This window comes from Mobula birostris, chromosome 3 (assembly GCF_030028105.1).
Source record: "Mobula birostris isolate sMobBir1 chromosome 3, sMobBir1.hap1, whole genome shotgun sequence".
Lineage (NCBI taxonomy): Eukaryota > Metazoa > Chordata > Chondrichthyes > Myliobatiformes > Myliobatidae > Mobula > Mobula birostris.
Genome location: NC_092372.1, coordinates 205,293,660 through 205,308,833, shown reverse-complemented (window position 1 = coordinate 205,308,833; position 15,174 = coordinate 205,293,660). Strand labels below are relative to the sequence as shown.

At 42.1% G+C, this 15,174-nt stretch overlaps 1 protein-coding gene across 4 annotated transcripts in view; it reads left to right on the top strand.

Moving 5' to 3' along the window:
- The window catches only part of zmynd11 (zinc finger, MYND-type containing 11), a 150,119-nt gene that overhangs the window by 75,872 nt on the left and 59,073 nt on the right, over positions 1-15,174 (top strand). For all 4 annotated transcript variants that reach the window (XM_072254015.1, XM_072254016.1, XM_072254014.1 and 1 more), the window contains one exon: positions 400-561. In XM_072254015.1, coding sequence (XP_072110116.1) covers positions 400-561 — 162 coding nt within the window. The remainder of the gene's footprint in view (positions 1-399; positions 562-15,174) is intronic.

The following is a 15,174-nucleotide window of genomic DNA, read 5'->3' as shown; positions in this document are numbered from 1 at the left end:
GGGTGTCTCCATGATAAAGGTTTAATCTATCTGCCAATTAATTTTTGCTGCATTTAGGAAAAAACATGAGAGAAATTAGTACTCTTAATACATAATCATGCTAGTTTGCCTATCATATCTGTAATAATGGCCCAAGTAAAGTTTAAGTGGTTAAGTATACTCCACACTGAGGAATTGAATTGTCATTTTAGAGTTAAAGTAATTTTGGAAACAGTTTACAAAATAACTTGAATTCCATTGTTGCAAATGTTACAAACCTTCACAACTAGTATTCATAATTTTTTAATCTCCCTCTGACTTCCTTCCTTCCTTCTCCCCATGTGTCTCTGCTCACTTAGAAGTTTATTTGTATTGGATGTGCTTTAGTTTGCTCTAAAGTAAATGACCTTTCCATTGCAGGACTGGAATGCAGAAAATCATGATTGGTATTGTATGGAGTGTCACATGGCAGGAGAGGTCCTGACTTGTGATTCCTGCTTCCGTGTATATCACCCAAAATGTCTACCTGATGAATTCCGGCCACAGGATAGCAGTTCACATTGGCAGTGCCAAGTGTGTAGGGTGAGTACAGCAGTTTATAATCTAGGAAGCTTTTATTTTGAGAAGAAGAAAAGAAAGCCCTTGACTCCAAGTGGAGTAATCGGAACACTGTCATGATGGGCTTTTTTTTCAGCAGGGTTTCTTAATTTTACGAGGTTGAGTTGCTAGCTCGATGCTCAATCCAGCACGGATGGAAAGCGTGCAAGGGAGCCGGCTGGATTCGAACTCGGGAGCCTTCGCTCCGAAGTCCGGCGCTGATGCCACTACGCCATCAGATGGCTTATTATATAGAGAGCTGGAATGATAATTGTGTGAATTTCTTGAATGCCTATTGTAATTTTGAAAATGGGTGTAATTTATCTCAACAAGAAATTTTATTTCAGCGCTTAATACATTTGAGTTAGTTGCCATTGTCTTCCATTGGTGCCAGCATTAGATTGGTTTGATAACTGAACTGCAAAGAACATCCTCAATGAAAGATTTGTGAATGCTATAAGGGAAGTTTAAACTAAACTAGCAGAGGTTAGGCATAGGAAGGTAACATTGATTTGGGACCGGTGCAGTGGATAGCTACAAAAAAGGTTGGCTGAGGTTCCTTATGCCAAAAAGGGAAATCTGGGGTCTCTGGTCATTTACAACGCAGGTGTATGGATTCACAAAGCAAGGCTGATGACCTGCAGGATGTTATTAATCTCATGGAATTTCAATATTGTGAATATTGACAATAACAGAGACCTGTTTATATTCTTAAAAGTCAAGAAAAGTGTTAAATATTTCTGGATACAAAGTAGTCAGGAAATCCATGGTGATTGGAGGGGTGTAGGGGAAGAAGCTGCAGTAACAGTGTAAACTAAAGGAAACATTACAGTGCAGAAGAGGCAATGTCTTGGAGTAATCAAGGATATATTCTTAGTTTAGAGTTTAAAACCAGTAGGCATTGTTAATCCACAGATTAGTTTATAGGTTACCAACTGGTGGGAACATTTTTTTCAGGAAATTACAAAATTATGCAAAAATCCAGAGTAGTTAGTGATATGGAAAGGCTTTAACCATCCAAATGTAGAATAAAATAGCAGAAATTAGAGGAGCAAATTTGAGGATATTGCAGATAGCTGTTGGATCAATAGGGTTATAATAAGAAGGGAGTTTTAACTTCCCTAGTATTGACAGGATTAACTATAGTACTAAGGATTAGATAGGGCAGAATCTAGGTGTGTCCAGGAAAGTTTTCTGATGCAGCATGTAGATGGCCCTGGTGGAGAAGGCATTACACTTGACCTTAGGAAATGAGGCAGGGCAAGTATCTGATGTCAGTGGGACAGCACTTTGGCGCCAGTGACTATAATTCTATCAGTTTTAAAATGGTGATGAAGTCAGGTAAAATTACAATTTTTAAAAAATTCTTGGACAGGTACTTTGCTAAGAAAGTTTTGGATGAATATGGGACAAATGCTGGCAGTTGTGACATCTTGGTTGGCATGGTCGAGTTGGGCCAAAAGGTCTACTTCTGCATTGTATGAATCATTGAATTTCTACCCTAAGAGGAGAAGAAATGGGAGAACATCAGTACATTTCTGGCTCAATGGGAAATGTGACATTGCTGAATTGCCTTTGTGAAATGCATTGGGAAGAACAGCAAATAATATTGGGGCAATAGTAACACAATATCAAATTCGGAACAGCTAAGGTAAAGGGTATAAACCACTGGGTTTTTTTTTTGAAGAAGAGCCAATTGCAATAGGATGAGAATAAATTGGAGTTGAAGCTTGGCAGGCAAGTCATTGAATACTGGGAGGCCTCCGAAGTGGTTGTGCTTCAGCTGCAGATTTGAGTACATTTCCATGAGTAAAAACGGGTGGGAAAATGATGGCCAGAGCTCCATGGAAGACTAATTGGATTAATTCAATTAATTCAAGAAGGGTGACATTACTGGTCAGGGATACTATTACAGCTACAGAAAGGGTGGGTAATGTAGCAGGATCCTCTTTTGAGTCAGTATGGGTGGAAGTCAGGAGCAGGAAGGGAGCAGTTACTCTATTGGGAGTAATTCTATAGGCCCCCGGTTGCAGCAGAGATACCGAGGAGCAGATTGGGAGGCAGATTTTGGAAAGGTGCAAAAATAACAGGGTTGTTATCATGGGTGACTTTAACTTCCCTAATATTGATTGGCACCTGATTAGTTCCAAGGGTTTAGATGGGGCAGAGTTTAAGTGTGTCCAGGCCGAAATCCTGTCACAGTATGTTGACAGGCCGACTGGGGTGAATGCCATACTAGATCTAGTATTAGGTAACGAACTGGGTCAGGTCACAGATCTCTCAGTGGGTGAGCATCTGGGGGACAGTGACCACAGCTCCCTGACCTTCAGCATTATCATGGAAAAGGATAGAATCAGAGAGGACAGGAAATTTTTTAATTGAAGAAGGGCAAATTATGAGGCTATAAGGCTAGAACTTGCAGGTGTGAATTGGGATGATGTTTTTGCAGGGAAATGTACTATGGACACATGTGGTCAATGTTTAGGAATCTCTTGCAGGATGTTAGGGATAAATTTGTCCCGGTGAGGAAGATAAAGAATGGTAGGGTGAAGGAACCATGGGTGACAAGTAGGGTGGAAAAGCTAGTCAGGTGGAAGAAGGCAGCATACATGTGGTTTAGCAAGCAAGGATCAGAAGGTCTATTGAGGAATGTAGGGTAGTAAGAAGGGGGTATGAGAAGGCCTTGGCGTGTAGGGTAAAGGAAAACCCCAAGGCATTCTTCAATTATGTGAAGAACAAAAGGATGACAGGAGTGAAGGTAGGACCGATTAGAGATAAGGGTGGGAAGATGTGTCTGGAGGCTGTGGAAGTGAGCAAGGTCCTCAATGAATACTTCTCTTCGGTAGTCACCAATGAGAGGGAACTTGATGACGGTGAGGATAATATGAGTGAGGTTGATGTTCTGGAGCATGTTGATATTAAGGGAGAGGAGGTGTTGGAGTTGTTAAAATACATTAGGACGGATCAGTCCCCGGGGCCTGATGGTATATTCCCCAGGCTGCTCCACGAGGCGAGGGAAAAGATTGCTAAGCCTCTGGCTAGGATCTTTATGTCCTCGTTGTCCACGGGGATGGTACCGGAGGATTGGAGGGAGGTAAATGTTGTCCCCTTGTTCAAAAAAAGTAGTAGGGATAGTCCGGTGAGCCCTACGTCTGTGGTGGGAAAGCTGTTGGAAAAAATTCTTAGAGATAGGATCTATAGGCATTTAGAGAATCATGGTCTGATCAGGGACAGTCAGCATGGCTTTGTGAAGGGCAGATCGTGTCTAACAAGACTGATAGAGTTCTTTGAAGAGGTGACCAGGCATATAGATGAGTGTAGTGCAGCAAATGTGATCTACATGGATTTTAGTAAGGCATTTGACAAGGTTCCACACGGTAGGCTTCTTCAGAGAGTCAGAAGGCATGGGATCCAGGGAAGTTTGGCCAGGTGGATTCAGAATTGGCTTGCCTGCAGAAGGCAGAGGGTGGTAGTGGAGGGAATACATTCGGATTGGAGGGTCGTGACTAGTGGTGTCCCACAAGGATCAGTTCTGGGACCTCTACTTTTTGTGATTTTTATTAATGACCTGGATGTGGGAGTAGAAGGGTGGGTTGGCAAGTTTGCAGACGACACAAAGGTTGGTGGTGTTGTGGATAGTGTAGAGGATTGACAAAGATTGCAGAGAGACATTGATAGAATGCAGGAGTGGGCTGAGAAGTGGCAGATGGAGTTCAACCCGGAGAATTGTGAGGTGGTACACTTTGGAAGGACAAACTCCAAGGCAGAGTACAAAGTAAATGGCAGGATACTTGGTAGTGCGGAGGAGCAGAGGGATCTGGGGGTACATGTCCACAGATACCTGAAAGTTGCCTCAGAGGTAGATAGGGTAGTTAAGAAAGCTTATGGGGTGTTAGCTTTCATAAGTCAAGGGATAGGTTCTAAGAGCTGCAAAGTAATGGTGCAGCTCTATAAAACTGGTTAGGCCACATTTGGAGTACTGTGTCCAGTTCTGGTCGCCTCACTGTAGGAAGGATGTGGAAGCATTGGAAAGGGCATAGAGGAGATTCACCAGGATGCTGCCTGGTTTAGAGAGTATGCATTTATGTTCAGAGATTAAGGGAGCTAGGGCTTTACCCTTTGGAGAGAAGGATGATGAGAGGAGACGTGATAGAGTTGTACAAGATATTAATTGGAATAGAGTGGATAGCCAGAGCCTCTTCCCCAGGGCACCACTGCTCAATACAAGAGGACATGGCTTTAAGGTAAGGGGTGGGAAGTTCAAGGGGGATATTAGAGGAAGGTTTTTCACTCAGAGTGGTTGGTGCATGGAATGTACTGCCTGAGTCAGTGGTGGAGGCAGATACACTAGTGAAATTTATGAGACTACTAGACAGGTATATGGAGGAATTTTAGGTGGGGACTTGTATGGGAGGCAGGGTTTAAGGGTCGGCACAACATTGTGGGCTGAAGGGCCTGTACTGTGCTGTACTATGTTCTAATTCCACATGAAATCATAAAACTGAAAATGCAGGTAAGACTCTGTGGGTCAGGCAGCATCTGTGGGCAGAGAAACAGTTAATTATTTCAAGTCTGTCCCTTCATCTGAACTGAAGGGACCTTTACCAACATTAGAGAGCAATGTGTGGAACAAAGGGAAATGATGTGGTTACAAGTAGTTAAGCTTCAATCTGTAAAGTGTAAAATCTGAACTACTGGAACATTACCAACATTCCAGAGTATACAAATAAAAGGAAAGTGGGGCGGGGGAGTGATGGTGGCAGGCAAAAAATCCAATCTTGATGCAAACAGTACAATTAGACAAATAGTTTGGATGTTGGAAATCTAAAACCCAAAGAATTTGGGAAATACTCAGCAGGTTAGGTTACTTATGTGGTTTAAAAATGTGACCCAGCATTTCAGGTTGGAGAGCTCTTATAAGAATGGAAATAGAAGCAGAAGAGGCTGATAAAAGGGGGTGAAGAACAGATGTCTCTGATAAGTTTACACTGGAATGACCAAGATGATAAAGATATAAACTAGGTGAATGGGAGCATTTAGAGGGTAAGAACACAAGCAAAAGAATCTGGAAATTGCAAAATGCAGAGTGGAAGGAACCTGCCTAGCAGGTCATGCTGGACATGTCCCCTGTTCTCAGAGAGAACAAAAAATAAAGTTAATATTACTATGTTCCTTGAGCTTGCATTGGGTCCTGTTATGGTATTGCAGGAGGCCTCAGAAAGAGGCCAGTGCAACAGAGCGCAGGTACTCTACAAAGCAGTCACCCAGACTCTAGTTTGTTTCTCCACTGTGGCAGTGGCCATACTGTGAACACCAAATGACTAGGCCTTTTGACATTGATAAAGGTAGCGGTGGACAAACAGGTAATAGCAACTCGTTGCACGGGAAATTGGCACCCTGCAGGGTAAGTGAAGTGAAGTCAGAACAGAGCAGGCAGTGATTCTTTTTAAAATGCTGAAGTGGGGGAAAGAATGTACATACCTCTGAAATCTTGTTAGACCTGACAGAAATTATGAAGGACGATCTGTTGAAAGCAGAGGTGAGTGGGAATTAGTTTAATGTTTTAACATTGGAGCAAATGTGACAGATGGAAGAACTGAGAGAATAGAATGGAGACCTTAACAAGAGCAAGAGAGGATATTAACAAAAGTTCTTCCTTTTTTACAGCTACATTAATTCACCCTATCAGAGAAATGCTTTGCTCCACCTATTGCCTACTTCACCTTCTCGACTATCTAGACGATCTTGTTTTCAGTCTGATTCTGATGAATTGTTCCTAACCTAAAATGACTTCATTTTCTTTTCATAGATGTTGCTCACCTTGAGTTTCTGGAATTTTCTGTAAACATTCCAGTAAATAATGTCTGCAATGTTTTTTGATTTGCTATATCAAAATGCCACCAAAAGCAATGGATACAGAGGCGGTGAAACTCAATGTCTGTTGGCTCTAGAACCCAGGAGTTTCATTCACCAGTGCCCCATTTGGATTGTAAGGCCATGGGCTTCCGATCTCACCCAGCCATGGTCCATTGTAGACCAAAAAGCTGAATTCCAGAAGTAAGAAAAGTGACTGTTCTTGATATCAAGGCACCACTTGATAGAATGTGGCATCAAGAACTCCTGGTGAGCATCAAGTGGAAAGCAGAGAGATGGATGACTGTGGTTGTGGGTTGAAAGCATGAACAGCAAGTTAAAGTATGGGTCAGAACTGTTATTTAGTCCCCCAGAATGTGACCTCTTAATAGAGTGCAGCATAAATGGGAATTATCCAGGGCAAGTTTGAGGCCAACTGTACTTGCCATGGAGATTTTAATCTATATTTTGATTGGACACACCAAGCTGGCTAGGGTATCATACAAGAAGAGTTTGTAGAATGCATCAGAGATCAATTCAAGAACAAGCTATTTTTAGATTTGGCCAGTAATAATGGGAAGGATTAATGACAGATTTTGTGATTTTTTTTTTAAATGTCCTTGGAAGGTAGAACCACAATATGATAGGTCCAAAAACAGCTTGAGGATTTTATTTAGATTATTTAGTGATACAGAATAGGCCCTTACAGCCCTTCATGCCACGCTATCCCAGCAGCCCTGATTCAACACTACAAAGGGTAATTTACAATAATCAATTTGCCTACTAATCGGTGCACCTTTGGACTGCTGGAGGAAACCTACAGGACCAGAGCCAGTGCTGGAAATAATCTAGAGGACTGGGAAGTTACAGAATCCAACAGTGAGATGCTATTCAAAAAAAATAATAATTTGAGAGAGAATTTTCATGTAATCATACAAACAGTTGATATGCATTTGAAAATTGGAAGGAGAATTGAAAGATAGGTGTGGAGCGCCTAGAATGAGGCTAGTGAATAACAAGAAACACAGAAATGCTAAATCAAATTGCATCATTATTCACTACCAATATCCTAAGATAATAAATGAGTTAATTTTAAATAACAGGGAGGAACTTGAAAAATATCAATCACAAGGAATAAAGGATTATATAAACTCTAGTTTAAAAGTGGCCAGATTGCTGGGACCCAATGGCCTGTATCCAAGCGTTTCAAAGGAAGTGGTTTGTAGGAATAGTAGATCAAGAGAGTCTGAGAGGTCACTTTTGGGGGCTGTTGCTGTGAAATCTGAAGCAAAAAAATGGATGTATTGGTTGAAATTTTTCAAAACTTGTAAATTAAAGGAGGGTATCAGAAGACTAGGGAAAAAGATTCATGTAAATACCTTTTTCAAAAAGGAAGATGGGGGGAGGCAGGACCAGGATTTAGATTGGTTAGATTTAATCTGTTGTTGGCAAGATGCTAGCTCAGATAATAAAGTATGAAATAACTATTCAGTTTAAGGAAACAGAATACAGTCAAATTTAGTAAGCATGATTATGAGAAAGGCAACTCAATCAACATTTGCTTGAATTGTTTTATGGATGTGACAGAAGAGCATGTATGTATAATAGTGTACTAGATTTCCAAAAGACATTTGAGGCGTCAGCTAGGGGGCTGGTACACAAATTGGAGTCCAAAGCATTGGAGGAAGAACATTAGCATGGATTGAAAACTAGCTGTCACATAGAAAAGAATTGGGATAAATGGTCCTTTACATGCTAGAGGGAAGTAACTAGTGGAGAACCACAGGGATTGGTTCTTGACCCTCACTTGATTGCAGTTTACATTAATGACCTAGCAGAAGGGATAGAATGAAAGATTTCCAAGTTTGCTGAAGTGGAAGAGGTGGAATGACATGTTCTGATGAGGACATTGTGATACTACAAAGGGATATTGAGTGATTGGGTGATAAACTCTACTTTCCAGGTTAATGTACAGAAGTGCAAGGTTGTGCACTTAGTAAGAGATCAAAAGGGTGGATATTACCTGAAAAAGAGACTGTAAATAGAAACTAGAATGCAATTGCAAACGAGAAATCTGCAGATGCTGGATATCCGAGCAACACACAAAATACTGGAGGAACTCAGAAGGCCAGACAGCATCTATGGAAAAAAGTACAGTCGACATTTTGAGCTGAAACCCTTCAGCAGGTCTCTTCCAGTGTACTCTTTTCCATAGATGCTGCCTGGCCTGCTGAGTTCCTTTAGCATTTTGTGTGTGTTGCTAGGATCTAGGGTGCATGAGGTGCAAAGTTAGCAGACAGGTTCAACAAGTGGTTCAGAGGGCAAATGGAATATCGGCCTTTTTGCAGGGAAGCTGGAGTTCAGGAATAAGGTTTTGTTACAGTTGTACAGAATGTTTGGCCATCACCTGGAATGATGTGCACAAATGTGTACCTGTTACCTATAAAGGAATAGAATTGTTGGAGAGAGTCCTTTTGGGGCGTGGGGGGGGGGGAATGGGTACAGATGGAATTGAAGAGGAAGTGGTAGATCGTTCTCCTAAGATGGTTTTTGTATTAGGAAGACAGTGATGGTAGTTATCAAATTAAGAATGGTAGTGCTTAAGAAAGCACTGGCTATAAAATCACTCAGCACTGGTACCAAGAAGGAGGATGTTTGTCAGAAATGGGTTAGGATTGGTACAGTTTAGAGGGATGAGAAGAGCTTGAATGAAATTACATGCACAATCTAAGACTTGAGATGAGAAAGGCAAAGACTGGAGAAATAATTTACAGTAATTATCAGGCAGGGGTTCCCAGCTTAAGCCCCATTGAAGTCAGTAAGCAGTTTATGCACTCCTTGTTCGTGGAGGAGAGTAGGAAGAGAACTTAAACAACAGAAAATACAGTAAATACTCAAAAGGTCAGGCACAGGAAATTCATGAAGGTCACCAATCTGATACATTAATTTGACTTATCAATATAATACAAACTCTCATGCTCTGTCTGTGACCTCCAATTAGCGCAAACGGTGCATTACAGCGGCACTTTTTTTGGCTAAATCGAGTTAAAATGCAGTAACTTACAGAATGCAGGCAGAGTTCAGGGTTATGTATTGGTATAAAATTGCTCATTCGCAAAAATCAACAGGCTCCCTTTTAACCCGAGAGCCGATCCGCCTCCATAGAAATTGGGGCGTGACAGCCTGCCGCATGCGCACGGCCAGCCTCAGCAGTGACACCTACCGGAGCAAACGGGCATGGCAGCTCTATTTCATGGAGTCACATTCTGCTAATCACCATCAGCATGTGCAGGATTGGGACAGGTCTAACTGCCACCCATCAATAAGAGATAATTAAATCTTATTGTAATGACGTACTTCGAGACACCCATAAAACCCTTTGCTGCAGTCAGACGACAGCGGTGACTATATCACGTCCATTCAGGAGAGCACCAACCACATCATCAACAATAATCAGCATCCTTTGGTGTTACTGCTTCGTATCTTCTATCCAGCATTAGGGTAAAAAAAATGGTCAGCCTAATTATGCCGTGTGGTCAAGAGATGACGCCAAACGTCGTTGGGAAGCGGCAAGGAGAGGGAGAGAACAAGAATTGCATGAGGCCAGGGCCGCACGACTCCAGGATCAAAGAGTCAGGACAAAAAAAAAAGATGAGATAAGAAGAGACAGAGGAGGAGAGGCATGCACGTCTCCAGGATCAGAGACAAACAACAAACAGCAGAAGAGATGAAGAGACGGGGGATGAAAGGACTGCATGTCTCCAGAATGACAACGAGATGCACAAAGGTGGCAGATCAACCAGAAATGATGCCATCAAAAGTGTCCTTCGTTAAATGAGGAGCAGCTATATTTGCTTTGCTGCGCGTCATTCTTCTTTAATAAACTGAGGTTTTCTACTTCAGTTTCCAAAGCAAAGCGATACCAATAGCATTCAGGAAAATTTAATGTTCATTCTGGTCACATCAGAATGCACTACCCTTCTCTCAAAGGGTGCCCCAACAGGTCACCCTGTTGTCTAGTATTTTTATAGATGTTGCCTGGCCAGCTGAGTATTTCCAGCATTTACTGTCTTTTATATTTTTATTGAGATCAAAGTACAAAATTGGAAGTAAATTTATTATCAATGCACCTATATGTTATCACTTGGTACCTTGTTATTCATTTTCTTGCAGGCATTTACAGGGAAAAATACTACTTTTATGGTAAACTAGATGTAAAGACTGAAACAATCAATGTGCAAGTAAAGGTGCATTGCAAATGAAATAATACTCAAAACAGTAGTAAAGAGTCTAGCATTTTTTTTTGCTTAAACTCTTAGGAAGTAGTTTTTAATTGAGAAAAGGAAGTTGAGGTTCTGCTTTCATTTATGAATGATTGCAGAAATTTTAGCAGAATGCAGTAAGACCCAGAAGCTTATTATAATTGAGCTGCATCCAGAGTTTGTTAGGTGATGCCTATGATCAAGTTTACGTTCTTTGGACTCGACAAAACATGATCTGCCTCATAATGGTTAAGATGGGAGACAGTAGCAGATGTGGCTGATGACAAGTCTGCCATTGGTGGAATTGGAGTGTTTGTTATAACAGGGATATCAATCTCTGGGTTTGTGCATAAATTGGAAGACTGTGAGGTTGAAAGTGGGTGAAAGAATGCAAGTGATGTTGAACGCAGGAAATTTGAAGTTGACAACATTAAACATAACAGCTACAGACCCTTTAGGCCATAATGTCTATGCCAGTATTGATAGTAATCCAAACTAAGATGATCTGATAGCTATCCCTCTATTCCCAGCCTATTTGTGTGTCTGCTTAAATGACTCTTAAAAGTTGCTATTGTATCTGCTTTATCATCTTCCCTGGCAGTGCAATCCAGATACCTACCACTCTTGTGTTTTTTTTTAGAGAAAAAACAATAAACACTTACCTCACAAATCTTATTGCTCAAGATTTCTGCTATTTACGTTATCTCTTGCATTAAGGACAGCTTCTGTTCACTGTTCCAAGACTGCTATATGGTTCTGTAATATGATGAGATGAACTCTTGACCTCACAATGGCAATAATATTCTTGTTCTTTGCAGAGCACATCTTCAGCCAGATAAACACCCCGTTTACTACCATAGATCTACAGCAGTATGGCATTGAAATAGGGCTGTATCTATCCAGGCATTATACCTATTTGTATTAATCCCACTGTCTTCCATCTCTAAGCTTTGCTCATTCAAGTACCTGTCCAGATGGCTCCAAAGTTACCTCTGGCAGCTCATTCTAGATACCATCTACCCTTTGTATGAAAATATCTACCCCAGACCCCCTTTAAACCACCTCCCTCTCACCTTAAACCTATGTCTTTTAGATTAGGCCTCTGCTACACTGGGGGGAAAAAGACTGACAAATCACCTTACTTTACAAAGAAAAATTATAAAGTTTCCCATCAACAACCTTCGCTTCAGGGAAACAATCCCAGCCTATAGTCGCTCCTTTTAATTAAAGCCGTCCAGTCCCAGCAACTTTGTTGTGAATCTGTTCTGCACCCTCTTTAGTTTAATGACACCTCCCTGTGGTTTTAGAGATTCAGCATTCTGGGCCAATGAGCCTGTGCTCATTGCACCCACATGAATAATTAACCTACTAGCCTGTATGCTTTTTGGAATGTGGGAAGAAACTAGAGCAGCCGGAGAAAACCTGTATGGTCACAGGGAGAACATAGAGACAGTGGCAGGAATCAAACCCTGATCAATGATGCTGTAAAGTGGTTGCTCTAATCACTATCCTACTGTACCGACTACAAAATTGAGCATTTACTTCAAAGCTCCTCATGATTTTGTATGCTAAACTCTAAGCTCACCCCTCAGCCACCTATGCTCCAGGAAGTGTCTCCTTGTAACTGGAGCCCTTCAGTTCCAGCAATATCCTTGTGAACCTTGTCTGTACCTTTTGCAGCCTAACAGCATCTTTCCTCTGCTTTTTTTTTTTAGTATGGTTTTAAATATGGGTAAGCACATTGATGCAGCCGATTTGTGCTTATGCCTCTGAGGTCTGGTGATCTAGGTATAGTTCTGAACTCAATTGCTATCTTTGTGGAGTTTGCCCCTTCTCCCTGCAGCCTTGTGCTTCAGTTTCCCCAACACAAGACAATCTGCAGATCCTGAAGATCCAAAGCAACACAAAAAATGCTGGAGGCACTCAGCAGGCCAGGCAGCATCTATGGAAAAGAGTAAACAGTCAATGTTTCAGGCCAAGACCCTTCATCAGGACTGGAAAGGAAGGGGAGAAGTCAGTAAAAATGTGGAGTTGGGGAGAAGGGAGGAAGTAGTAAAAGGTGGAGGTTATAGGTGAAACTTGGGGAGGGGTGAAGTAAAGAGCTGGAAAGTTGGTGAAAGGAATAAAGGGCTGGAGGAGGGGGAATCTGATTTTTTTTAAAAGAGAAGACCATGGAAGAAAGGGAAGGTGGAGGAGCACCAGAAGGAGGTGATAGGCAAGTTATGAGATTAGGTGAGAGGGAAACAGGAATGGTGAAGGGGAGAGGGGGGAAAATTACCACAAGTTTGAGAAATCAATGTTCATGCCATCAGGTTGGAGGCTACCCAGGTAGAATATAAGGTGCTGCTCCTTCAACCTGACTGTGGCCTCATTGTAGCAGTAGAGGAGTGTCAGAATGTGAATGGAAAGTGGAATTGAAATGAGTGGCTACAGGGAAATCTTACTTTTTCTGGTGGACAGAGCCTAGGTGCATGGCAAAGTGGAACAAGCACTGCACCTCCTTTACTACCATTCGGGGATCCAAACAGTCCTTCCACATGTGGCGACACTTCACCTGCGAGTCTGTTGGGGTCACTACTGTACCCAGTGTGGCCTTCTGTATTTCAGTGAGACCTGGCGTAGATTGGGAGACAGATTCGCCGAGTATCTATGCTCTACCAAAGAAAAGGCGGGATCTCCCTGTAGCCATCCATTTCGCTTCTACTTTCCATTCCAGCATGTCAGTCCATGGCCTCCTCTACTGCCATAATGAGGCCACACTTGGGTTGGAGGCGCAACACCTTGTATTCCATCTGGGTAGCCTCCAAACTGATGGCATGAACATTCATTTCTCCAATTTCTGGTAATTGCACCCTCCCCCATTCCTGTTCCCTCTCTCAATCTATCTCCTTACCTGCCCATCACCTCCCTCTGGTGCTTCTCCCTTTCCCATTCTTCTCTGGTCTCCTCTCCTATCAGATTCCCTTCCTCCAGCCCTTTATCTCTTTCATCGATCATCTTCGCAGCTCTTGACTTCACCTTTTCCCCCACCTCCTTACTCTAACTACGTACTTTTCTTTCCAATGCTGAAGAAGGGTCTCACCCTGAAAAGTTGACTGTTTACTCTTTCGATAGATGCTGCCTAGCCTGCTGAGTTCCTTCAGCATTTTGAGTGTTGCGTTGCTTCCATTTCCTCCCACACCCAATCAAATGAGGTTACTGTAACCAGTCACTGTTGTAGGTTGATACTTGGGGAAGCTTGGGTAGTGTTGAGGGACAAGTCAACCTTTTTCTCTTACAGGGAAATGTGAGGCTTTGGGGTTAATGGAATTACTTTGAGATCCAACGAAGACTCAGTGACCCTAATAGTCTTTATCATGGCAAAATGTGAGGTAAAAGTTCAAATTGGAAAAATATGGAGCGAGAGAGACTTTCGGAAGGCTGATATAGTCTGTGGAGCTCAGATGTTTGATGACAAGACTGTTCGTGATAGCAACTGAAATATATGCAGAGTGGAACTGGAGGTCCTGGGTTCTGGATACTTGAGATTAGTGAAGGTTGTGGGTCCTCATTATATAAAACTTGTATGAGATTCAGTAGGCATTGGAATTATGGATAACTTTCTGTCACCAGCAAAACTCACTGATATATTTTTAGAACATTTCAAAGCTAAGGAGTGCTTATACAAATTAATAAAATAAGTTGCGGCTCTTGTTATGGATGGCTCTCTACATGCAATAAACCAGAAGGATCTTGGTTCTGATGTCAAGTATACAACTACTTGAGCACATGGTGCTGAAGGAACTTGGGACAGGCAGCATCTATGGAAAGGAATAGAGTTGAAGTTTTAGGCTGGGACCCTTCATTAGGTCCTGCTGAGTTCCTCTCGTATTTTGTGTGTTACTTTGAACTTTGAGATGCTGGAAATCTAAAGTAAATTTATTATTAAAGTACATGTGTCACCATATACAACCCTAAGATCCATTTTCTTTTGTGCATACTCATTGAGTCCAATAACTGGTTTAAGATGGTGCTTGTAAAGCTCAGTGACTGTTTGCTGGTGGCAAATAAAACAAAGAAAAGAACTAAATACTTCATTAATCACACTTTTCTGCTAAGTGATCACTGCAAACAATGGACTAACTTCCCTGTTGGAGTTCAGCTTTTGAACCACCTGTACGACTTGGCATTTCTGCAGTGGGAGCTGAAGTCTGAAAAGTGCAGGATAGTTGTGGCACGGTGAGCACTGGCTGAATCGAGGCAGCAGGGACCGGGCTGGTGTGTAGGGAATGTGCTAATATTTGGCTTGTGCAGACTTGGAGGCAATGTGGTTCAGCTGAACCGAGGTGCAGAGAGCAGAGGCAATACAGAGTCATGGCAGTGGGGTCCGGACCGCGCCTGAGACTGAGGAAAGGCCTGAGGTTTGATCGATTTAAAGGCCGAGCCTAATTGGAAAAGTTGAGTACGGGTCAAATTGAGGTGGTGCAGCACCGGCCCGAGTGTG